At 41.5% G+C, this 21,362-nt stretch overlaps 1 protein-coding gene across 1 annotated transcript in view; it reads right to left on the bottom strand.

Annotated features, from left to right (window-relative positions):
- Positions 1 to 1,306: 1,306 nt before the first annotated feature.
- The window catches only part of Hmg20a (high mobility group 20A), a 75,059-nt gene continuing 55,003 nt past the window's right edge, over positions 1,307 to 21,362 (bottom strand). The window contains exons 5-10 of the mRNA XM_021633565.2: positions 16,882 to 17,014; positions 15,954 to 15,985; positions 11,099 to 11,174; positions 10,021 to 10,236; positions 8,408 to 8,550; positions 1,307 to 3,655 (exon numbers count right to left, since the gene is read on the bottom strand). Coding sequence (XP_021489240.1) covers positions 8,414 to 8,550; positions 10,021 to 10,236; positions 11,099 to 11,174; positions 15,954 to 15,985; positions 16,882 to 17,014 — 594 coding nt within the window. The 3' untranslated portion in view covers positions 1,307 to 3,655; positions 8,408 to 8,413. The remainder of the gene's footprint in view (positions 3,656 to 8,407; positions 8,551 to 10,020; positions 10,237 to 11,098; positions 11,175 to 15,953; positions 15,986 to 16,881; positions 17,015 to 21,362) is intronic.

Here is a 21,362-nt window from a genome sequence, read left to right as displayed (position 1 = left end):
GGCTGCAGAGCAGTTAGGAAAGAGCACACGCTCCGGGCAAGCATTAGCACCTGCTTCGTTTTTGTCTTTTGCCAAGCCTGACCACCAGCTGCTGAAGCTGGGGAGAAGCTAAGGTGTGAACAGGAGACGCCAACTCACACGGAAATCAGTTTGTTTCCCAGCTGCTGGGAAAAAGAAAGCTCTAAGAATTATGGGGTTATTTTCAAGTGGTGAAGAAGCAAAGGAGAAACAATGTAGCATTCATGAAAACAGGAAAATCTCTGTTGCCCACTCTATGTTCATTTCTTCCTCTCCCCTACTAAAACATCTAGACTGAGCAGTGATGTCCACACCATGATGATGTTTCCAGGATTCTCTAAGAGCCAGCTATAGTGATGTGACTGTCAGTGTTGAGTGTGATTTCCAGCGAAGATGCTGGGAAATCAGCCTTGCTCATTTTGTCCATGCCTCCTCCTCTTCATGCTGCCAGGAATTTCAAAGGGCTGGCAGCTGGCCAAGTAGCTATGTTGGAACACAAGGTGACCTTGAGAGACAGGCTATGTTGTGGTACAGACAGGGACTTCTGTGTCAGTCTTGAACAGGCTTTTTTTTTTGGGGGGGGGAGGTGCATACTGTTTTATGAGTGAGTCACATTTCTGATTTAAGCCATTGTTGATTTAGGTTTCTGTTAAATGTAATCAAACCCGGTCCTAACTCTGGTACCATGATGGTTCTTGCCACTTTTCAAAATATGGTGGTTTCTTTTACCTACTTCTAGCCTTCTAACACTATCGTAGGAAAGCCAAGGCACTTGTGACGCTAGAAGAGGAGGCCTGAGAGGACACAACGCAAGGCTTTCCCATGCCATACACCTCCCTCCAGAAGAGCGAGTTCTGGAAGCCAAGGCCTCCTCATCCTCAAGATTTCAAAAGCATGGTAGAGAGTCACAAATCTCCTTTAAAAATATTTTGATTGGTAAGTGTAGTTATTTTTAAAAAGCAGAAACTTAAGCACAACATTTCTTCTGTCAAAAGAGCAACTAACAAGGGACTTTAGAGTCACCGACTTAAAAACATCCTTCAAGCTGCCTCCAGAATTCTACTGCCTCATAAAGCAAATTAGAACTCACTGTATTGTTCTAAGGAACATCGAAAGAGCTGCGCTGTCAAACAGGTAAAAGACACATTTTGAATAAGCAATTAGTAAAATAAATGTGTGACTGCTCTAAAAGCCTAACAGACTTGATTAATGGAGAGCTGACGAAGTCTTTCAGAGGAAAAAGCAGAAGCAGAACTTTCTTGTTACAATCCAAGTAAAACTGGTCACATGAATTTAACGCAGAAAAGTTTTAATGAGACAAATGTCAAGCAAGCACATCAACTTCTTAAAGAAAATCTAAAAGTTTAATTACAAAACACTTGTACAGAAACCTGGCAATTCAACAGTTCCGAACACATGTACACAGTATTTCTTTTTCTAAAACTTGTCAGAAATAAAACCCCTCATCTCCCTTTCCCCAGCTGCTGCTGTGTTTTAATAAAAAGCAGGAAGGAAATGTGTAACACTGAATAGGTAACTGCCTGTTTCTTGAGGAGAGCATGTAGGTGCAGAGTCAACTATGAACCTACCTGGAAATAAATCCTTGTGCCAGCCTGCACCCTGACCACCTCCTCTTTGTTGAGCATGGAGGTGAGAAGAGGTGCCACCGACCAGCTCTACACAACCTGAATCCCAGCCACTGGAAGGCAGGTGTCAAGAGACTGGGGAGCTATTGCTGTGACAAGGATTCCATTCTGTAGGTTCTCTTCTGGCTATGCCAATGTCCCTAGACAAGATGAGGTATCACATCTAGAAAGAGGGGAATGATGATCTTTGGACCAAGTCATAGCTTTATCTGGCCATAAAATCAGTGCTATGGAAGCGGCACAGAACTGCATACAAAGAGAGACAGCAATATGAGGAGGAAGGAAGAAAGGACAGGAAGTATCTGGCAGAAGGCAGACATAATCTTCCAGAACCAGCTTGGGTGTCCTTCTGCCACAGACAGCAAGTTCTAGCATTGGCTTAGGAGGCAAGCGATCTAAGCGGCAAAAGCAGCAGATGAGGGCAGGGAGCCAGGACAGCACAATGGCAGCAGAGCTCACTGGCTGTGCAGCAGTGATGAAGGGGTCTTTTCCTAAATGTGTGGTGTGCAGGCGTCAGTGCATAAAGTGTGATGTGTTCACACAATTCTCCATTGTTACTACTGCTGTTTCCTTTGGACTATCTAATAAAGCAAACAGGAGAAGAGAACACAGTGCTGAGGAGACAGGATGGTGCAGCCACAGAATAGGGGCTCTGGATGTGCCCTGGTTTATGGGCATATTGTCACGGACCACACTATATCCTCCTGTCTTTGGTGGCCTACTGCCTAGATAATGGGCTCAGCATGCTCTGCTTTGGTTCCAAAGATCTCAGCTGCCACTTTTATCCTTGTGCTCTAGAGCATAAAAGAAAAATTAAAAATAAAAATAAAAAACCAAACCAAACCCAAAACCAAACCCAAACCAACCCTGAGGAGAGAAACAGAACCTGTTTTTTGTGGTTAAACAAAAATCCTTTGTTAAGGAGGGAGGGAAGGAAGCCTGTCTTTTCCACATAGGTTCCATAGATTCGGCAGTTAGTGGCTACAGAGGAAGACAAAACACAAGCAGATTCCACTGTGCCCCTTTATCAGCTCAAGAGCTTTCTTGCAAAGAAGCTCACATGATCTTAATGCTCCAATCTGTGCACTGAAGACAGAGTTGCTCAGTTTCCACTCAGTCAAATGTTGGGCTGTTTTCCAACACCAAATGTGTATTACTTTCCCTTCCTCCCTCTTCACCAGTGACCTTTTCCTTGGCAAAGGTGCTCCACAAGAGACTGCCAACAGATGGGGACTGAAGAGCCTTGCTGTGGCTGGGACTCTGTGTCTGAGCAGGAGCAATGCTCAGAGAACAGCAGGCAGGACCAGGAAGGAAGGAGGGAGCATTGTCCTTCAGGGTAGCAATCACAGAGCCTGCTGAGGGCTGGCTCCCACTGAGCACCATGGAGGGCATGAAATACTGCCTTACTCCACAGGGCACTGTCAACAAGGACGCTCTCTTCTTTGGAGTCACAGCAGGGCAGTGATGGGAGAAGATTGGGCTCATCCAATGAGAATTCTCCTTCAGAGCCCCGCTGAGCAACAAAGCCCAGAGGTCAGAAAATGGAGATATGTAACTTGGTGGGAGTGAAGGAAAGCAGTCCCCCACCAGAGGCATTTAGAAAAGGGACGTCTAGGTAAGAAAACTGGAGTGGCATGTCACAATGAGAAACCTTCCTTTCTGCTGTGGAGGAGATGTCAGTCTCAGGGTCACCACTGTCACAAGAATGTATGCACATCGACTTGAGCAGAAATGGAAATGAGAGGACTCTAAGAAGACGAGGACAGTGAGGGGCTGTACACTTTCAAAGCTTCACACACGGCATTTCTGCGGAGCTCACACATCCGTCTTTGCTGCTCCTTCACACAGCTTGCTGGGGTGAAGGCATTTCACTTACTGACAGTCTTGCACAGGGAGAGATCTGCAGTCCTCTGCCCCGTCTCAGTTCATATGTTCATGGATGACTTCTCATTCTGCACAAGTGAACATGGTCCATCTTGGAGCACTAAGATCTGTAGAATAAAGAGAGAGAAAGAGAGAGAGAGAGAGAGAGAGAGAACACCAAAAAGGTAACTGCCAATCAGAAGAAATTAGAGATTATAAATTTTAAAATGCTTTGTTTGATTTTTGAGAAAATATGAAAAAATATGAAATAACAAACTCATAAAGCTTCAGGCAGCATCAGTGAGACATTTCAACATTTCAATGAGGAATACAGCACTGCTTCAGCAGCTGCTCATCAAAAAGCCATGACCAGACAAATCTAATGAGGGAAATTAGTGACTCACTTCAGTCCACAGGATGTATGGCCAATCAAAACCAGTTTTCCTTAACACAAAGCTAAAGATATCTGCCTGTACAGGAATGTGTTTTTATATGATATCAATAGTTTCTTACTGATTAAAAATACAGTCATCAGACCAGCAAGATGGCTCAGTGGCTGGTGAAGTTGGCTGCCAAGCAGAGTGATCTGAGTTCTATCTCTGGGACCCACAGAGTGGAAGAAGAGAACCAACTCCCACAAGTTATTTTCTGATCTCTATATCCACACTGTGGCATATAAAAGTCCCCATGCATAGACAAAGACAGACTGACAGACAGAAAGACAAACAGATACAGTAAATAAACGTAATGAAAATAAATCACACAGAAAGAATAATTTTCACTCTTCAAACAGCCAAATCATGTGGTTCGAAAGAAACTGGGCAATACAGAGACTATGGACAGTCATTAAAGTGATCTCCTCTCAACATAACACTCTCCTAGCTCCATTTGTGTCTCTAGGTGCTAGCTAGCCACAAGAAAAGTGACAGCTAGGATACCTCTTCCATTCTGTTTCATAAAAATATTTTAAAAGTGGCTGGCCCAAAGTCACCAACATCATAATCATAGCATTTACCTTAACGCTCTGTTCTAAGTTTGAGCACCTCAGCCCTGCTTCACCCTGGTCACATTATGCTTCAGAAGCCCTTGACTGACAGTTTAGACATGTTTAGCCCTGGTTCCTGACATCATCTACTCAGGTATCTTCAGATGCTATATCTCGCCTTTTTGGATTCAGCTTCTGCATAGACAAAATGCTGGTTTTCTGAGCTGGAGAAGAGGCCAATGGGTGAAGCGCTTCCCGTGCAAGCATGAGGACTCTCATAAGATGGGTGGAGGGTACACACTTAAAATGCCAGTGCAAATGAGCCAGAGACAAGGAGATCTCTAGTGTTCACTGACCTGCTGGTGTGCTCCAAATTCCCTGAGGGTGACAGTTGAGGATTCCAGACACCGCTCTCTTGGCTCTCACATGTGCATGCTTGAAAGAGTGCACTTACACTACAGATACATATAAGACATGCACACACAATGCTGGATTTCTAAAGGCCTTTTCCAGCTCCGATATGCTCTAAGACTTGTAAACTTGTGGCCTACTAGCTTCACTTTATTCACTGACTCCTGACAGTGGCATGAAGCCTTTGCCAAGCTGGTGTCAGAGTAATTAATTGCACCATGAGTGCTCGGGACATCAGGCCTAGCTGTCTGCCTATCCATATCTGTATAATGAGACCAAGCTAGTATTAATCACAGTCTTCCTAATTGTTTTCCTTGACAGCCAGGGGTGGGGGAGCTTGGTTACGTTTGCATGGGAAATTGTAAGAATCTGTAGTAATAGAGCAGTTCACAGTTTCAGACATTTTCTTCAAGGACGAAATACTTTTGGTTAAAATCAAGGAGACTGATAATGGCCTAGGTTTCTCAAAGACGCCTCAGAGAGCAGCCACTACAGTTTACAGCCATATGGCAGGCAGCTTTAGAAGGGTCTCACTGGCATATGCTCAAAGTGAAAAGCCACTTTTGGCTCCATATTTGAACCCATTGCCCTCCCCTTACGTGAAAAGACTCCATGTTATCAACTACTGGTTTCTTTCACAATCTTCCATACTGAGTCTCCCAGCTCGCTCTTTTTAAGCCTACAAGAGTGGTAACTGGAAACACTGTGTGAGAAGGAAGATGAACTCCTGAGAGTCCCAGGCCTAGATTTACAAGCTGTTCCCTTGTAAGTGGCAGGAGTGATGCCACTTCTTCATTCTACAGGGAGTGCCGCCATCTCTTAGAAGTCCAGTCCATTCCATCTGGCTGCTTGATAGAAGGACCATAATCTTGTTCTCATCTAAGCAGGACCAAAACTAAAGACTAATTGTCTTATATGGTCACCACCCAAAGGCTCAATCAAGAAGGATAAAAACTATGTTGCCTTTGTCTCTGCTGGTACATGTGGCCTCATTAGATAGAGAGATATGAGCCTAATGTGTTCTCACACGTCTTGCTCAAACTCTAACCCAAGCCAGAATTGAGGTTATGCAGATGAGGGCACTCCTGTACCTGGAGGGCAGAGATTCAAATGCACGTCCCTCCCAAGGCGCATTCTGCTACTCCCTCGTGTGTGTTTAATGTATTTTCATTTCATGTGCATTGTTGTTTTGCCTGTATGTATGTCTGTGTGAGGATGGCAGATCCCCGGGAACTGGAGTTACAGACAGTTGGGAGCTGCCACGTGGGGCTGGAAATTGGACCTGGGTCCTCTGGAAAAGAAGCCAGTGCTCTTAACCCCTGAGCCGTCTCTCCAGTCCATCACTTGTTTTTTAACACATGGCTATATCACTATGTGGTCCAACCTTAAGATTTCCATCCAGATTTTGCCTGGAAAAGAAACAATTTGATCAATAGACCATAGGACTGCCTATTTTAGAGATGTCATATTACAAGGGCACCGTGCTTCTATGAATTACAGCGAACAAACCCACTTTCATTTAAGAAATGTTGTCTGGCCAGGGATGGCTCTACAAGACACCTTTAACCCCAGTGTTTGGGAAGCATAGGCACGAGGATCTCTGTGAATTTGAGGCTAGCACGGTTTACATTTCAAGTCCTGCACTTGCCAGGGCTAACGAGTAAGACCCTGACTTAAAAAGAAATGATATCTGAAGACTGACCATTAGTACCAAAAAGTCTTCGGGGCATTTCTCTTTCGAAAATCTACTTTCTGTCCATCTCTTCTGCAACTTGCTGCTACTTATTTGTTGACTTTTCATTTCATTCATTCATTCATTCTTCATTTGTTTGTGTGTGTGTGTGTGTGTGTGTGTGTGTTGGGGGATGGTATGTACATGTAAGTGTAGGTGACTACAGAGGCCAGAAGACGGCATCAGGTCTCTTGGAGCTGGAGTTATGGGCAGTTGCAAGCAGTTATGTGGGTGCTGGGAATTGAATTTGGGTCCTTTGGAAGAGCAGCAAGTGCTCTTAACTAATAGTGAGTCATCTTCCCATTCTCCCTTGAAATTTTTTTTTGTTTTTGTTTTTTTGAGACAGGGTCTCTCTATGTAGTCCTGAACAGTCCTGGAATTCACTGTGTAGACCAGGCTGGCCTTGAACTCACAGAGATCCTCTTACCTCTGCTAGGATTAAAGGAGTAAGCATGAGTCACCATGCTCAGCATCCTTTAAAGAAATTTTTTTTTTCAAGACATGGTTTATCTGTGTAGCCTTGGCTGTCCTTGACTTGCTTTGTAGACCAGGCTGGCCTCGAACTCACAGAGATCTGTCTACCTCTGCCTTCCCAAGTTCTGGGATTACAGGCATGCACCACTGCACCTGGCTAAAAAATTTTTTTAAAAATTGGTATGTTAGCCTTGATGCTCACTATGTAGACTAGGTTGAGGTTGATCATGAACCTGTGGGGAGTGACTTTCCTGGCTTTCTCTCCTAAGTGCTGAGATTACATGCTCAGCTTCACTGTTTGTTTAGGAATGTGGGTGAGTGTTTGTATGGATGCTCATGCCGATGAGACATCCAAGGCTGTTTCTCAAGAGCCACCAAAAAAACCTTTCATTTTTTGAGAAAGATCTTTCACTAGTCTGGAACTCACTAATTAGGCTAAGCTCACTGGCCAGCAAGGTCCAGAAGGCACTGTCTCTTCCTCCTCAGTGTAAGAATTAAAGGTATATTAGCGTACCTGGCTGTTTTATGCAGGTTCTGGGATGAAAACTCAGGTCCTTGTACTTAGGTTTTAGATACTTAATGATTGACCTACTTCTCTAGATCTGTTTGTTTGCTTTTTCAGACAGTCTTACTAGTGCTAGCCCACGATGGTTTTGGACTTACATTTCTTTTCCTTTAGCCTCATAAGGTCTAGGACTGCAGGTGTGTACTACTACGACGGGCTTTTTTTTTTTTTTTTAACTTATTAAAATTAAGACGTGAATTGCTTCACTAAAGTTTAGTTTACTAAACTTACTTTACATCAGTATTTAACACACAACAGTCACACTGATACCGAGTGGTAAGTAAGAACATTTCTTACTTATATAGGATTAAACATTCAAGTTCCCATTAACTATTTATAAATTAGCACTATTCATCAGACAAAAGACAGATTAACAGGTGAATGCTATTTATTTTGTTCTGAAAACTATTTTTTGAGTGATTTCCATTAAAATTTCCTACAGAGTCTTCAAGACCCTTTGGAAACCAGTAAGGGGGAAACCAGAACTGAGTTCCAACAACAAAAACCACGTTGCCTCCATCAGATCGGCCTGACACATGTATGAGAAACCACCCTGTGTCTGTTTTTCAGAATTTCAGCAAATACACGACAGAAAGTGAAGTCGGGCGCCACTTCAGTCACCGAGTGAAGTTCCAGCCTCTAGCCCCTGAGGTCTGAGGACACCCCGCTTTTGAAGATGGGCTGGCACCAGTCTCTTGTCAGTGTGTACTTACCGGTGCTTAACGATCAAGCCTGTTCACAACCTCTCGGACCGTAGCTATGAAGTTTTCGTTGTCTTGGGGATTAGCTAAAATTATACTGTGCAATCTGTTCATGTATGAGTCAATGGTGTCCACTGTGGGAATTTCTCCACTTCCTGAAGTAAGATAAAGACTCAGTAAGATGACTTTCCCATGCAGTTCAGCTATATGACATTTAACAAATCCATGCCAATAAGGATCATGACACGAATGTGATTTGCTCTAAAGAAAGATTTCAATTGCATAGGAGAGACTTTTAGACATCAAAGATAGGAAGCTACTCTTCATATTCTGCCAGGGTTTGGATGAGAAATGTCCCCCACAGGCTTATGTACTTCAATACTTGGTTCTTGGTTGACGGCATTGTTGCAGGCGGTTATGGAACCAGGTGGAGGCTTCGGCAGGAAGTCTGTTAACGGGAGAGGGCTTTCTGAGCTTTGTCCCACCTCCTGTTAGCGTCTCTGCCTAGTGCTTTTGGCCACCAAGCCTGCCACTTGTTGCCACACTTCTCCACCCTGATGGACCCCTCTACAACCATAAGCCAAAACAAACTGTTTCTTCTGTATGTCTCTTTTAGACATGATGTTTTATTACAGCAACAACAGCTAACTAATACATACTCTAAACCAGCAGTTCTTAACCTCTGGTAGCAAACCCTTTTTGGGGGAGGGCTTCAATGACCCAGGGATCACCTAAGGCCATCAGAAAACACAGATATTTACATTATGTTTCATAACAGCAGCAAAATTACAGTTATGCACTAGCGACAAAAATAATTTTATGGTCAGGGGGTCACCACACCATAAAGAACTGTATTAAAGGGTCACACCATTCAGAAAAGAACCACTGCTCTAATCAGTTGGGTAATATAAGTTTATATGAGGAGTTGTATAACAAAAGGTTTGAGACTGCAAGATTTTTGCTGTGACTATCATCAAAATGAAAGTGTAGGTAAATACAAGTGTGTTTTCCTTCCCATTAAAGCACAAGTAAATACAGGGCAAACAGATTAGAAGAAAGTGCTCTCCTTAGGATTTGTTACTTGATCACCCAATGGTTCTGAATATCAAATTAGGTTTAATGGTAAGAAACAGGTTATAATACAACAAAATTAGACAAAAATCTAAATAATCAGTGATTTTTAAAGTTTGGAGATTTTAATAAATATGAACATTTTGTAATATGTCTCATTGATTTTTCTCACAATGTAGCCCTGGGTATCCTGGAATTAGATCAGGCTGGTATGGAAACTCACAGAGATCCACCTGCCTCTGTGACCCAAGTGTTGGGGTTAAAGGTGTGCACCAGCATGCCCAGCTTGTTTTGTTTTCCATGAGAGGATCTCTCGATACAGCTCTGGCTGTCATGGAGTTCTTTCTTTAGGTAGACCAGGAGGGCCTCACACTCACAGATATCCTCTTGCCTCTGCCTCCTGCCCTATCCCCACCCACTGAAAATCTTGACGGGAATTTTTTTCCTCTTGGGAGACAGTTCAGCTTGTCCACAGTATTATGAACATAAACAGCACCCCACCCCGCCCTGCCCCACTTTTCCTGCCACTGAAAGTGTGGAGAGGGTGACAATACCAGGCAAGGGCATGCTGGCAAAGCTGCTGGTCAGCATCTGTCGCAGGGTCTCCAGGTGCTGCTGAAGGACGGTGTTTCGGCTCCGCTCCTGGATCACATCTACCTCCAGCTTCTCCACTGCTGTGCGCATGCTCTCCACATGCTTTTGTAGTGCTGCATTCCGTTCTTCAAACTCCATGTTGGATTTACGAAGCTGGCGGAGCTCTGCCTCACGAGCTGAGGACACATATCCCCCCCCCCAGAACACACGTGGTAAGAGAAGGTACAGCTGAGGAGTCCCAGTGACTCTTCTATTAAGTTCTGCTTAGCTGTCTCTCATCTCCCAATTCTCTTTATGACACTCTAGACAGCAATTTCAGCAACAAAATGCCTGGCTCCCCAGAGCTATTTTAATTCTTAAAGCAACATATTCTATACACAAGACTGTAACAAACAGTGTCAATTCCCAGCATTTTGTTACATTTTGCTTTTTAAAATTGTGCAGTGAGAAGCCTGAAGGGCTACATAGGGGTATCCAGGAAAATTGGCTAAACAATGGGATCAGCTTTGTAATTTCTTTTCTTTTTCTTTCACTCTTAAAAAAAAAAAATTATTTATTTTTATGTGTATGGGTTTTTGCTGGCATGAGTGCCTGGTGCCCACAGAGATTGGGATAAGCTCACTGGATCCCCTGGAACTGGAATTATAAATTACCACATGGGTTCTAGGAATAGAACCTGGATCCTGTGAAAGAACAATTAGTGCTCTTAAGCTTTAAGCCATCTCTCCAGGCCTCAACTTTGCAATTTGTGTTGTATTCTGGACTGCCATGTAAAATTTCATTTGCATAGAGGGTTCTAGGCCATGTAAAGCCACCATATTAGTGATTTATATTTATTTCTTTTGACCCAGAGGCCAAAGAAACTTTGGCTAAACTGCCCTCACTTCCTCTCACTGGTCACAAGGTGAAATAACAATCATTCTTTGCTGAAGCCCTCCAATAAGGAGGGCTATCAGACAGTGCTTTTGAGGAACCAGCTCCTGAGAACTAAATCCCCTATCAAAGACCAAAGAATACAGAAAACCCAGCAGTAATCACCTTTGCTGTGGTTCAGGAATTCTTCTGTAAATATAGGGATGTCAAAAACAGAGCGTTCCTTTACTTCTGCTTCTTTCTATGAATTAAGAACAAGAGTTAATTCTTAGCAGATAAATAATAGTGCCCAGGGCATAAGGATCATATCTTCCTTAGAGAAATAGTCGGTGAGCAGTAATCAGACCAGGAAAGCCTGAAAGGGGAATATGTTTATCTCATTAGAATGGAGCTTCATAGAAGTGAAGTAGTTAGGATTAGATTTCTTAGGTGTACGATGGCTGGGAAGTGAAGGACTTGCAAACAAACCCACATGCATTTCACTACTGAAGACAACAGAAGCCATTTCTCACCGCAGTGGAGAGTTGTAAATGCACTGGGTAAGAAACTGAAACAGAATGTTTCCAGTTGTTCCTATGGGTTATGCATTTAAGTACTTTCTGAGATGGGCATGTGCAATCTAAATTTGCTGAGTGGAGAATAAGAATTCTAGGTAGAGATCTGCCAATGAGCAATAATAATGGTATTCTGTTGATATTTCTATTTATGAAGGAGCAGTTTATCTGTGGGGCTCTTGTAGACTTTTCTTCAGACACAGGAAAAAAACAAACAAACTCAAGAAGCCAGAAATAACCAGGCTCTACAAATAAAATAACTCTAAGGATTATGTGAGACAGAAAAAAATAACAAAGCTCTAATTAATCCACCTATGAACCATTAATCAAAAGTATCATAAAACTGTAAATACTTTCAAACACAAGCCTTGAGAACAGAGCCAATAATATTTCAACTTTCTTTAGTTGCCATTTCTGTAATGAATTTATAGTTGAAGGTATAAGTTATAGGTGTTTTGTATTCAAAGTTTTGCATAAAATGTATAAAATAAAGGATGAAATGCATCCTTTTGCAGCCATGGTGCTTCTGGCGGATCTACATAGGGCTCTGTAATAAGACCCCGGCCCCAAAGGAAAAAAAAATGTTTCTACTTGCTACCACTAACTTTTATTTTGAACAACAAAAGAAGTGGTTTGACTCCCAGTTGAAAAGCTGAGCAGTTCAGCTGTGAGGAAAGCTGAGAGCCATCTAACACTGGCGTTTGCCTAGGAAGGGGACAAAGTGTAGGACCTGTCTACTGAGATGGGAATTTAGAGGTTCACACTCATATCACAGCACTTGTGAGAGCTTCTCTCTATAAATGTTTACTTGAGAAACATTTCATTTCAGAGCACCTATTTTTTACTCTGTATTGTTTTGTTTTCTTAGTGGAAGCAAGTTTTTCTACAACAATTTAAAAAGAAACAGCACGATTACCATTAAAGCTCCATGTTCTGACATGCAAACCTCTCCCTTAAAACAATTCCTCAGGTTTCAATGACAACTAATTCATGTATGAGAGACTGATGCCAAAAGAGGTCTTAGCCACATGTCTAGTAGCTTACCATAGATTGCAGGCTTACTATATATGTTAACTTTATTAGCTGGTTGTGACAGGAAAACGCAGACACATAGTCCAGCATCGTCATGGCACAATAGGTCCAATCCTAAGTCTACAAATGACTTAGGATAGAGCCTTGTAACTTCAGTTCTCTTACCTTGTTCAATTTCTTACTCAGCTGCACAGTGACCTCACCATGGGGCCCAGTGTTTGCCATTCAGAATGATAAGGGTTGCTTGGCTCCCATTACCATGGCACAAAGGCCTTTTTCAAGGTCTTAAATCTCCTCAGAATGGTAATTTCATTCTATTCTTTGCCAGAACAGTCCAAACCCATCTCATCATGTAAGGGCAGAGGCTACCAACAGCCAGGTGCAATATACACTGCCCCTTGGTACAGATTCTTAGAAACACTAAAGCAATTAAATGAAACTGTTCAGTCTCTGTATGCAACAGAGAAATTCTACTTGAAGGAAGAGTGGTAATAAGAATCACCAGCACTCATCCATTACTGAGTACATTACTCGACAGAGAGAGGCTCCTCCTGGGGGCTTGTATATACTTAAATACTTTAAGGATTGCTCAAGGGATTAAAATCGAAAGGATTCGATTACCTCATTGAAAGGGTCTAATTTGTTCAGCCTGAGTGTCATTTTTGTAATTTTTCATAAATTAAGGGAGAAACAAAATTATTGTTTCTATTTAGTCTTCATATGCAATGAGGACATTTTCCAGAGAGTAAAACTCACTGCCTCTCGTGCCTGGTGGGCTGGTTTTTTGATCTGAGAAGAGAAGAATACTCTTCACTTTGGATCTCCGTCTGTATACCGAGTGGAGGAAAAAGAGCAATGGGCTTTCTGAACATAATCTATTTCAGCCTGTGATTTAGGGAGGCTCAGGGCCAGAACTACAGAGAGTATGCCATGCGTCTCTCAAGTGCCTTTTACTTGAGGACCATTCTTATTATCATGAGCCAGAATGCAGTGCCTTCTGCTAAGCAGAATGGCTTCCAGGAGAGCATTTGTTAGCTCTTAGATGCACTCTGCTGCTCCTGCCCAGGCAACAATGACTTAGGGAATCTCAGTCAATTTAGAAATAAAATCAGCTTCTTTGCTATATGAAATTGGTAAATCTGTCTTCACTAGCATTGAAGTGACATCTCGGGTTTACTTTAACAGTGTCTAGTTTATTCCATGTAGCATGGCACTGTGTTGTCTATAGTGGTTAACTGGGGTGCAGGAAGCTTAGGATTTAACTACTCTACTGAATCTAACTTATGTCTGTCTGTCTGTCTGTCTGTCTATCTATCTATCTATCTATCTATCTATCTATCTATCTATCTATCTATCTACCTACCTACCTACCTACCTACCTACCTACTTTGGTTTTTTAAGATAGGGATTCTCTGTGTAACAGCTGGTTGTCCTAGAACTTGCTTTGTAGACCAGGCTGGCTTCGAACTTAGATATCTGCCTTCCCCTGCCTCCTGAGTGCTGGGACTAAAGGCATGTGTCATCATGCCAGGTTCAACTTTTAATTTTTTTAAAATTTAGTTCATTTTAATGTGTGAGGGTATTTTGCTTGCATATATGTCCACATATCACATGTGTGCCTGGACCCTATAGAAGCAAGAAGAGAGCTCTTGTGGGACTAAAGTTACAGATAGTTGTGAGCTACCCAGAGGTGCTGGGAATTAAACCTCTGCAAGAGCAGCCTGTGTGTCTGACTTCTGAGCCATCTCTCCAGGGCACCTCTAACTTAACTTGAATAAACTCTCTTATCCTAGGCATGCCAACCCCTTCACTGGTAAATTGGGGCAGCTGAAAAGATGTCTGAGGCCTTAGTATTCTAAGACAGACTGGATGCCTATTCTATTGGGAGCCCATTTCACTCCTCAAAAGGAAATAAGTATAAATTTAGAATCCATGATGTTTAAGGTATTTTACAAGATGCATTCTCTTTCTATGAACTCACTCACACATCTGCTGAAACATTACAAATATCATAGCACATATGAACATCAGAGGTCAACCTTGGGTGTCATCCTTAAGAATGAAGCAGCCACTGTGTTAGCTGAGATAATCTTTCTTTGGCCTGAAGTTGCCAGTTAGGCCCAGCCTGTCTCCACTTCCCCAGAGCGAGTATTACAAGCATGTGCCACTCTTCGAGGTTTTTTATGTGAGTGCTGAGGCTCAGACTCACATCCTCGTGCTTGAACAATAAGCACTTTACTGACTAAGCCATCTCCTGGCTTGAACACCATTTTGCTTACATTTCCACAGCTTTCCAGTCATCTTTAGATTCTTACAGGAAAGTAAGTTTTTGTAGTTTTTGTAGCACAAGCATCATGCTAGGTAATATGACATTGGATAGAAAGGTAGGAACTAGATCAGGTTTGCCCTCTCAGGGAGGTCAGACGGTGCTTGGAAGAAGTCTAGACAGGTCAGCTCAGCTAATGTTACAGGAGAAGTATAGCAATTCTAAAGGTTAAAACAAGCTAGAAGTAGTAAACACAGCTGAGGAGGAAAGAGAACCTAACAGGGCTTGAAGGGGGACTTCAACTTTGAGAGAAGGAAATAGAAAGATGCAAACAAGAATGTCTGAGGAAGGGAGGTTATCCTGTGAAAAGAACAACAGGAACATGGACTTGAGGCAGAGAAGAGCAGTACCTAGAAGACAGCAGAAAATATTTTTAAGGTGTTTGAAACAGGAAGCTGGGACTAATTAAGGAAGACCCTGATTGCTGAGTTTGAATATGATTTGGTGAGCAAAGATGAGTCCCTGACATTTTAAAACACAGAATGACCACAGATGATTTATAATTTTTGTAATCATATATTCAACAGCCTACATCTGTATCTGAAGCATATAAAAGCAGGATAGGCAAACATGTAAGATCATGCATTATACACACAGAAACATAGGCTTAAATTCTACTGATGGGGTTGAAGCAAACCAGCCAGAAGAGGCCAATAGGAAAGCTCATGCCAGTAAGATGGGAACAGGGAAAGAGGGACTGACCTTCTGTCAGCTGTGTGCTACTGACTAGCTGAGATGCATTTTAACCAGGCTGGAGCTCCTAAATAACGCCTTTCTGAAAGTGGGATGACAGCATTTGTTGCTGATAAACTACGGCCATGTTGCAGCTTCTAGCTGGCTTTCATTTCTGTGTCTCATTCTGAATTCCAACCATATTTGGCATTTAAAACTAATAAAATTATTAGACTACAGGAACAGATTGGGGTTAGGGATTGTAGTTCAAAGGCAGATTTATGACATAAGTGTCTACCATATGTTAAGAACCCCCAAGCCAAAGCAACTCACTCAGTCTGAATTATGGGATAAAATCTCTATACCATTCATGAACAGCATTAACAGCAATAGTATTATAAATATATATGTGACAAGTAGACAGAAAGCTAATTACCTCATGATCATGAGTGGCCTGTCGGGCTGCATCTAAAAATATAAAATAAAGAAAACATTAAATTGAAAAAGTAACACAACTCAAGTATATGCCAACCACAAAATTTGCTGGTATTTGTGGACTTTTACAACATACGATATTTTCATTTATGACACTATTAACTGTCAGTCAAATGGAACCCCATACCTTGAGAGCACACAATCAGACGTAAGAAAACAGCACACATTCTTACCGCTGAGAGAACAGGGTGGGAGGGGAGGTAGGAAACATATGCCAAAGGTCTTAGCATCTTAGATGTGCAAGTGTGGAGAAGATTCTGTGGCGAAGGAGTGACAGACCAGTGTGGATGCTGTGCCTTTGGCAGTGCCTCCTGGAGACGGGAGCCTGAAGTGAGGGTGTCATGTACCATTTCAACAGAAAGAAGAAAGGGAAAAGATCCCATGAAGACATGGGTGCTGTCTCTTACTCACTGTTGCCCCTCAACGCCTAGAAGAGCCTGGTACTTAACAGAGGCTCAACAGATCTCTTTGAATTCATGCACAAATAAACTGTGAATGAAGAAGGTCACAGAAGCCAAGAGAAATAGCACAGAAAAGGCTTAGAAGTATTAGGGCAATTTAGTTACATGGTTTAGAAGACAGACTTGTTTAAAGGTAGAGAAATGCCTAAGTTGGAAACTAGACGAAGAAAGGCAGGCAGCTAATAATGATAGTTTCAGTACACCAGCCAGATTGATGATCTTAGATATGGCAAACCAATCAATTCCTAAATGAGAGTGATACGATTTTGGTAAAATTCTAAGGTGACATCTGTAAGTGAATGTAGGATAATACAGAAATATTAGAACCTCATCTTTCACAGTTGCCACTTTAACAGTTGGCTTCACAACATTTCATTACATATGATAAACTACATTTGGTTCTGATACCTTGCCTATGAGATTTGCCTTTCTGACGGTCCTGGGTTTTCCTACTGAAGACCTTGTAGGCCTCAGTCTTCTGATACTGTTCCAGTTCCTTCATGTAACGCTCCTTATCTCTGTCTGCTTCATCAAGGTAGCGCTGGAAAGGAAATGTGGGATTATTTTCAAGAAACTGACATTTTAGGTAAAATATCAATTTCTTTTTAAAAGGAAAAAAACAGTACAATTAAAACATAAAAAAGTATACAGTCAGTATGTTCTAGGAGAGAATCTGAAAGTAGTCACAGTATAGAGCAAAATCTAAATTAGTCAAGGGCTGGTGGGGTAGCCCAGTAGGTAAAGGTGCTTGCTATCAAAACTTGGACAACTTCAATTTGATCCCTGGAATACACATGGCTGAAGGAGAAAATTAATGCCTGAAAGTTGTCCTGACCTCTGCACATATACATACACTCATAAAATAAATAAATAAAACCCATCATTTAGAGAATGAACGAATGAATGACTTTCTAGACTGTGTATTAGATAGTTTAATGAAGTTCTATTGAAAGCACTATCATAAAACATTCATGAAGATTACAGTCAACCATCTCCTTAGTCTCACAGATAGAATTTCATACGACCACTAGCGTTTTTCAGAGGTCTGAACCCCATATACGCACATATTCCCATGGGAAGGTCAGGAATATTAATTTGTTTCTCTATCCTCAACTCATTTTGAGGGAATGAGCTCATACATCCATTGGCTTTTTCAAAAGCCAGATGAGTGGAACACTAAAGCTGGAGAACATGAAAAGAATGATCTCATCCTGTGGGCCTAAAGGAGACTACTTTAAGAAAGCTTTAGCTGTATGCTTTGATCATTTTGCATTATTAATTATTTAAACAAGTCCATTGATTTTCAGGATTGTTTTGCTTAATGCCTTGTCCATTTCACTCATCAAATTAGGTATAAGGAAATATAAAGGGTGCTGCCTATAAATGATCAAACCAGATGCGGAGGTTATGTTAGAAATCTTTACCCCCACACAGCAGATATAAGGGATACCCAAGTCTAGGATGATCTAAGCAACAAATAACTAAGTACAGTAATAATTTATAAACCACCGGAAAAAGAAATTTATACCATAGATAAATTTTATGATATGAATTATTTATGATCATATCATTAATAAGCAGAATACAAGCAAGTATTCAAGAGGAGAAAGGAGTAAAGCTCCTGCATAGATTAGAAAGCTGAGGGCCAGTTGGGCAACAGTGGCACACATCTTTAATCCCAGCATCTGGGAGGTAGAGGCAGGCAGATCACTGAGTTTGAGGCCTGTCTGGTCTACAGAGCGAGTTCCAGGACAGCAAGGGCTAAACACAGAACCCTTGTCTCGAAAACCAACAACAACAACAACAACAAGAACAACAACAACAACCACAATAACAACAACAACAAAAAAACAGAAAAAGAAAATTGAGGCCAAACTGGTAATTGTGTGGGGAGTATTAGAGTATAAAATTTTATCATTTTGTAAACAATAATAAAGATTATATAAGGTGAAGTCTAAGAATTTTTTTTTCTTTTACTTACTTTTTTTTAAAGACAGGGTCTTTCTATATAGACCTGGGTGTCTTGGAACTCATTATATAAAACAGCCTCAAACTCACAAAGATTCTCCTGCCTCTGCTTCCCAGGTGCTGTAATTAAAGGCATGTGCCACTATGCCTGACTCTGGTTTCTTTTCAGATCATATAAATCTTTCTTCTTTTCTTCACTATAGAAAATTTTTGATGTAAAACAAGTTACAAATTTTAAAAATATCTCTCCATAGACTGCTTATGAATTATAAGAAAAATTTTACCATGTCAATAAAATTACAAATAAGTAATAGAAGGACACAGTATGCCTGCATATATGATACTTTGAGGAGTGCATAACATCTGTCTAAGAATGTATAATATAAATCTAATCACAAGGAAATGTCAGATAAACAGAAAAGAATAATGTTTCCTTAAAAGTAAAAAACAAAAGCAAAAGACGCATGTGTGTGAGGGTTGAGGGGGCAGAGGAGAGGTCAGGCTAGAGAGTTCGCACTGTCTACAAACATCAAGGTATAACTTATAAAGACAAAGCAACTCTGTGGAAACAGCCTGAAGAGAATTAACAAATATTTGACTAAAGCCAGCCTGGTATTAGGCTGAAACCTGCATGAAGGGGTGCTGCATGAAGGGGTGCTGCTGACAGGAATGACATTATCTCAGCCTCTGAGTGCAGAGCACAGCATGACATTAACATAAAATAGTGAACTTGATGACTTTATCAGTTATGTAACATAGGATCTCTATTTTTAGGAAAGAAGAACGTATCCTGGGATAAAGGGCCAGGATATATGTAAGTTGCCTTTAAATAATTTAGGAAAAAAATGATGTGTGTATGTGTATTAAAGAGAGAATACATGTAAATGAAGGAAAGGAACACAATGTGTTAGCAATAGAGAAGTTGTTTAAAGGATTGCCGGATGTTCTTTGTACTATTTTTATGTTTGTAACTTTTTGTGCATTTCAAATGATTTCACAATAAAAAGTTGAGGAGCCTACCGCAGAGAGCCTCTGAAAGACTCTACCCAGCAGGGTATCAAAGCAGATGCTAAGACTCATAGCCAAACTTTGGGCAGAGTGCAGGGAATCTTATGAAAGAAGCGGGTGACAGAAAGATCTGGAGAGGACAGGAGCTCCACAAGGAGACCAACAGAACCAAAAAATCTGGGCCCAGGCATCTTTTCTGAGACTGATATCCCAACCTAGGACCATGCATGGAGACAACCTAGAACCCCTGCACAGATGTAGCCCATGGCAGCTCAGTGTCCAAGTGGGTTACTAGTAAGGGGAACAGGGACTGTCTTTTAAATGAACTCAGTGGCTGGCTCTTTAATCACCTCCTCCTGATGGGGGAGCAGCCTTAGCAGGCCACAGAGGAGGACACTACAGCCAGTCCTGATAAGACCTGATAGTAGGGTCAGAGAGAAGGGGAGGAGGAACACCCCTATCAGTAGACTTGGAGAGGGATATAGGAGGAGATGAGGGAGGGAGGGTGGAATTGGGAGGGAATGAGGGAGGGGGCTACAGCTGGGATACAAAATGAATAAACTGTAATTAATAAAAAAAGTTGATCAAACACACACAAAACCCTGATGTAACCTAACCAGCCAACAGTGGCTATCACTTAGAGAACCACTGTGACTTCTGCGATAAACCATGTGCACGTGTTTAAAATAAAGATACAAAAATAAAATAACCTGACACATCCAGCTGATGATCCTCTCATTATAAACTGCTTTCTATTAGCTTGCTACCACAAACACAAAGCTTTAAATTGAAATTTAATTCCATCTCTTTGAAAAATTTTGAATTCAATTAATTCCCAAGACAGTATTTTTCAATTTGGTTTTAGTCTTTCTGGAATCCATTTTAAAGAGTGCAAGTTATAAAAGAGTTTAAGACATAAGAGAAATATAGATCTTTGAGATGCCGGGAAACGGGCTTTTAATGCAGAGCCTGGCAGTCACAGACACCATCATCCCTGTGCTTCAGTGGCCTTTCACCAGTCCATGGCTATCTTGTGCTTCACTCCCCTCCAACTTCTCTTACAAAGGAATTCTAGTTTTACTTTGGCAACAGGGTTAGTTTCTGTCTTAGAGGAGAAAGATCAAGTAGTTCCTGCTTTATTTTCTATAGTGGCTAAATTTGCTAGAACTCTAGTTAAAACAATCAGTTAAGCAATAAAATCTTTTTCTTAAATAAAATTCTTACATGAATTGAATTTTGGCAAATGATTTTTCCTCTCATTTTTATTCATGACTTTCATTTAGCTCAATGGAATACATTAGTTTGATAGATTTCTTAATTTCTTAATATTGAACCACTTTTCAAAACATTCTTCTGTGAACTCAATATACATATCAAGTAAAAATGTAGCTGCTTTGGTTGGGGTGGATTCTAGAGTCTTTTCAGCTTACAGCCCTGAGGACAGTGCCTCTCAGGACGTCTGATCATTGTGCTAGAGAGAAAACCCACAAGAATCCTAATATTCTGGTCTTCTTTGCCTTTCCCATATAGTTTCTGGTGGTTCTGCTGTTCCTGGCCTTGTAGAAACATCATTTTTGCTTCTGCCTCCCTCTTCCTATGCCCCTCTCCAGGGGGGACCATCTTTCTCTCCTGTGAACACCAGCTACTGGGTCAGGGCATGTGAACCAGTCTGGCCTCTCCTTAGCCAGTCACAGTGACAGGTCTTGTCCTGAGACTGCAGACACAGACTTAGGGTATGCGCTCTCCATGCCAGTACACACGGCCAGCACACTGAATTCCTAAGTGTGTGGCACTGCTTAACTTGCTTTGCGACTCCAGGTCTCGATACCTCGCTTTAGCCAAAGTCTTTTCTTACTTTCCTTCTGCAATATTAGAGACTGAATCCAGAACCTGTGTAAGGCAGACAAGTGATC

Source organism: Meriones unguiculatus, chromosome 1 (assembly GCF_030254825.1).
Source record: "Meriones unguiculatus strain TT.TT164.6M chromosome 1, Bangor_MerUng_6.1, whole genome shotgun sequence".
NCBI classification, from domain to species: Eukaryota; Metazoa; Chordata; class Mammalia; order Rodentia; family Muridae; genus Meriones; species Meriones unguiculatus.
This window is presented reverse-complemented; position numbering and strand designations above follow the sequence as displayed.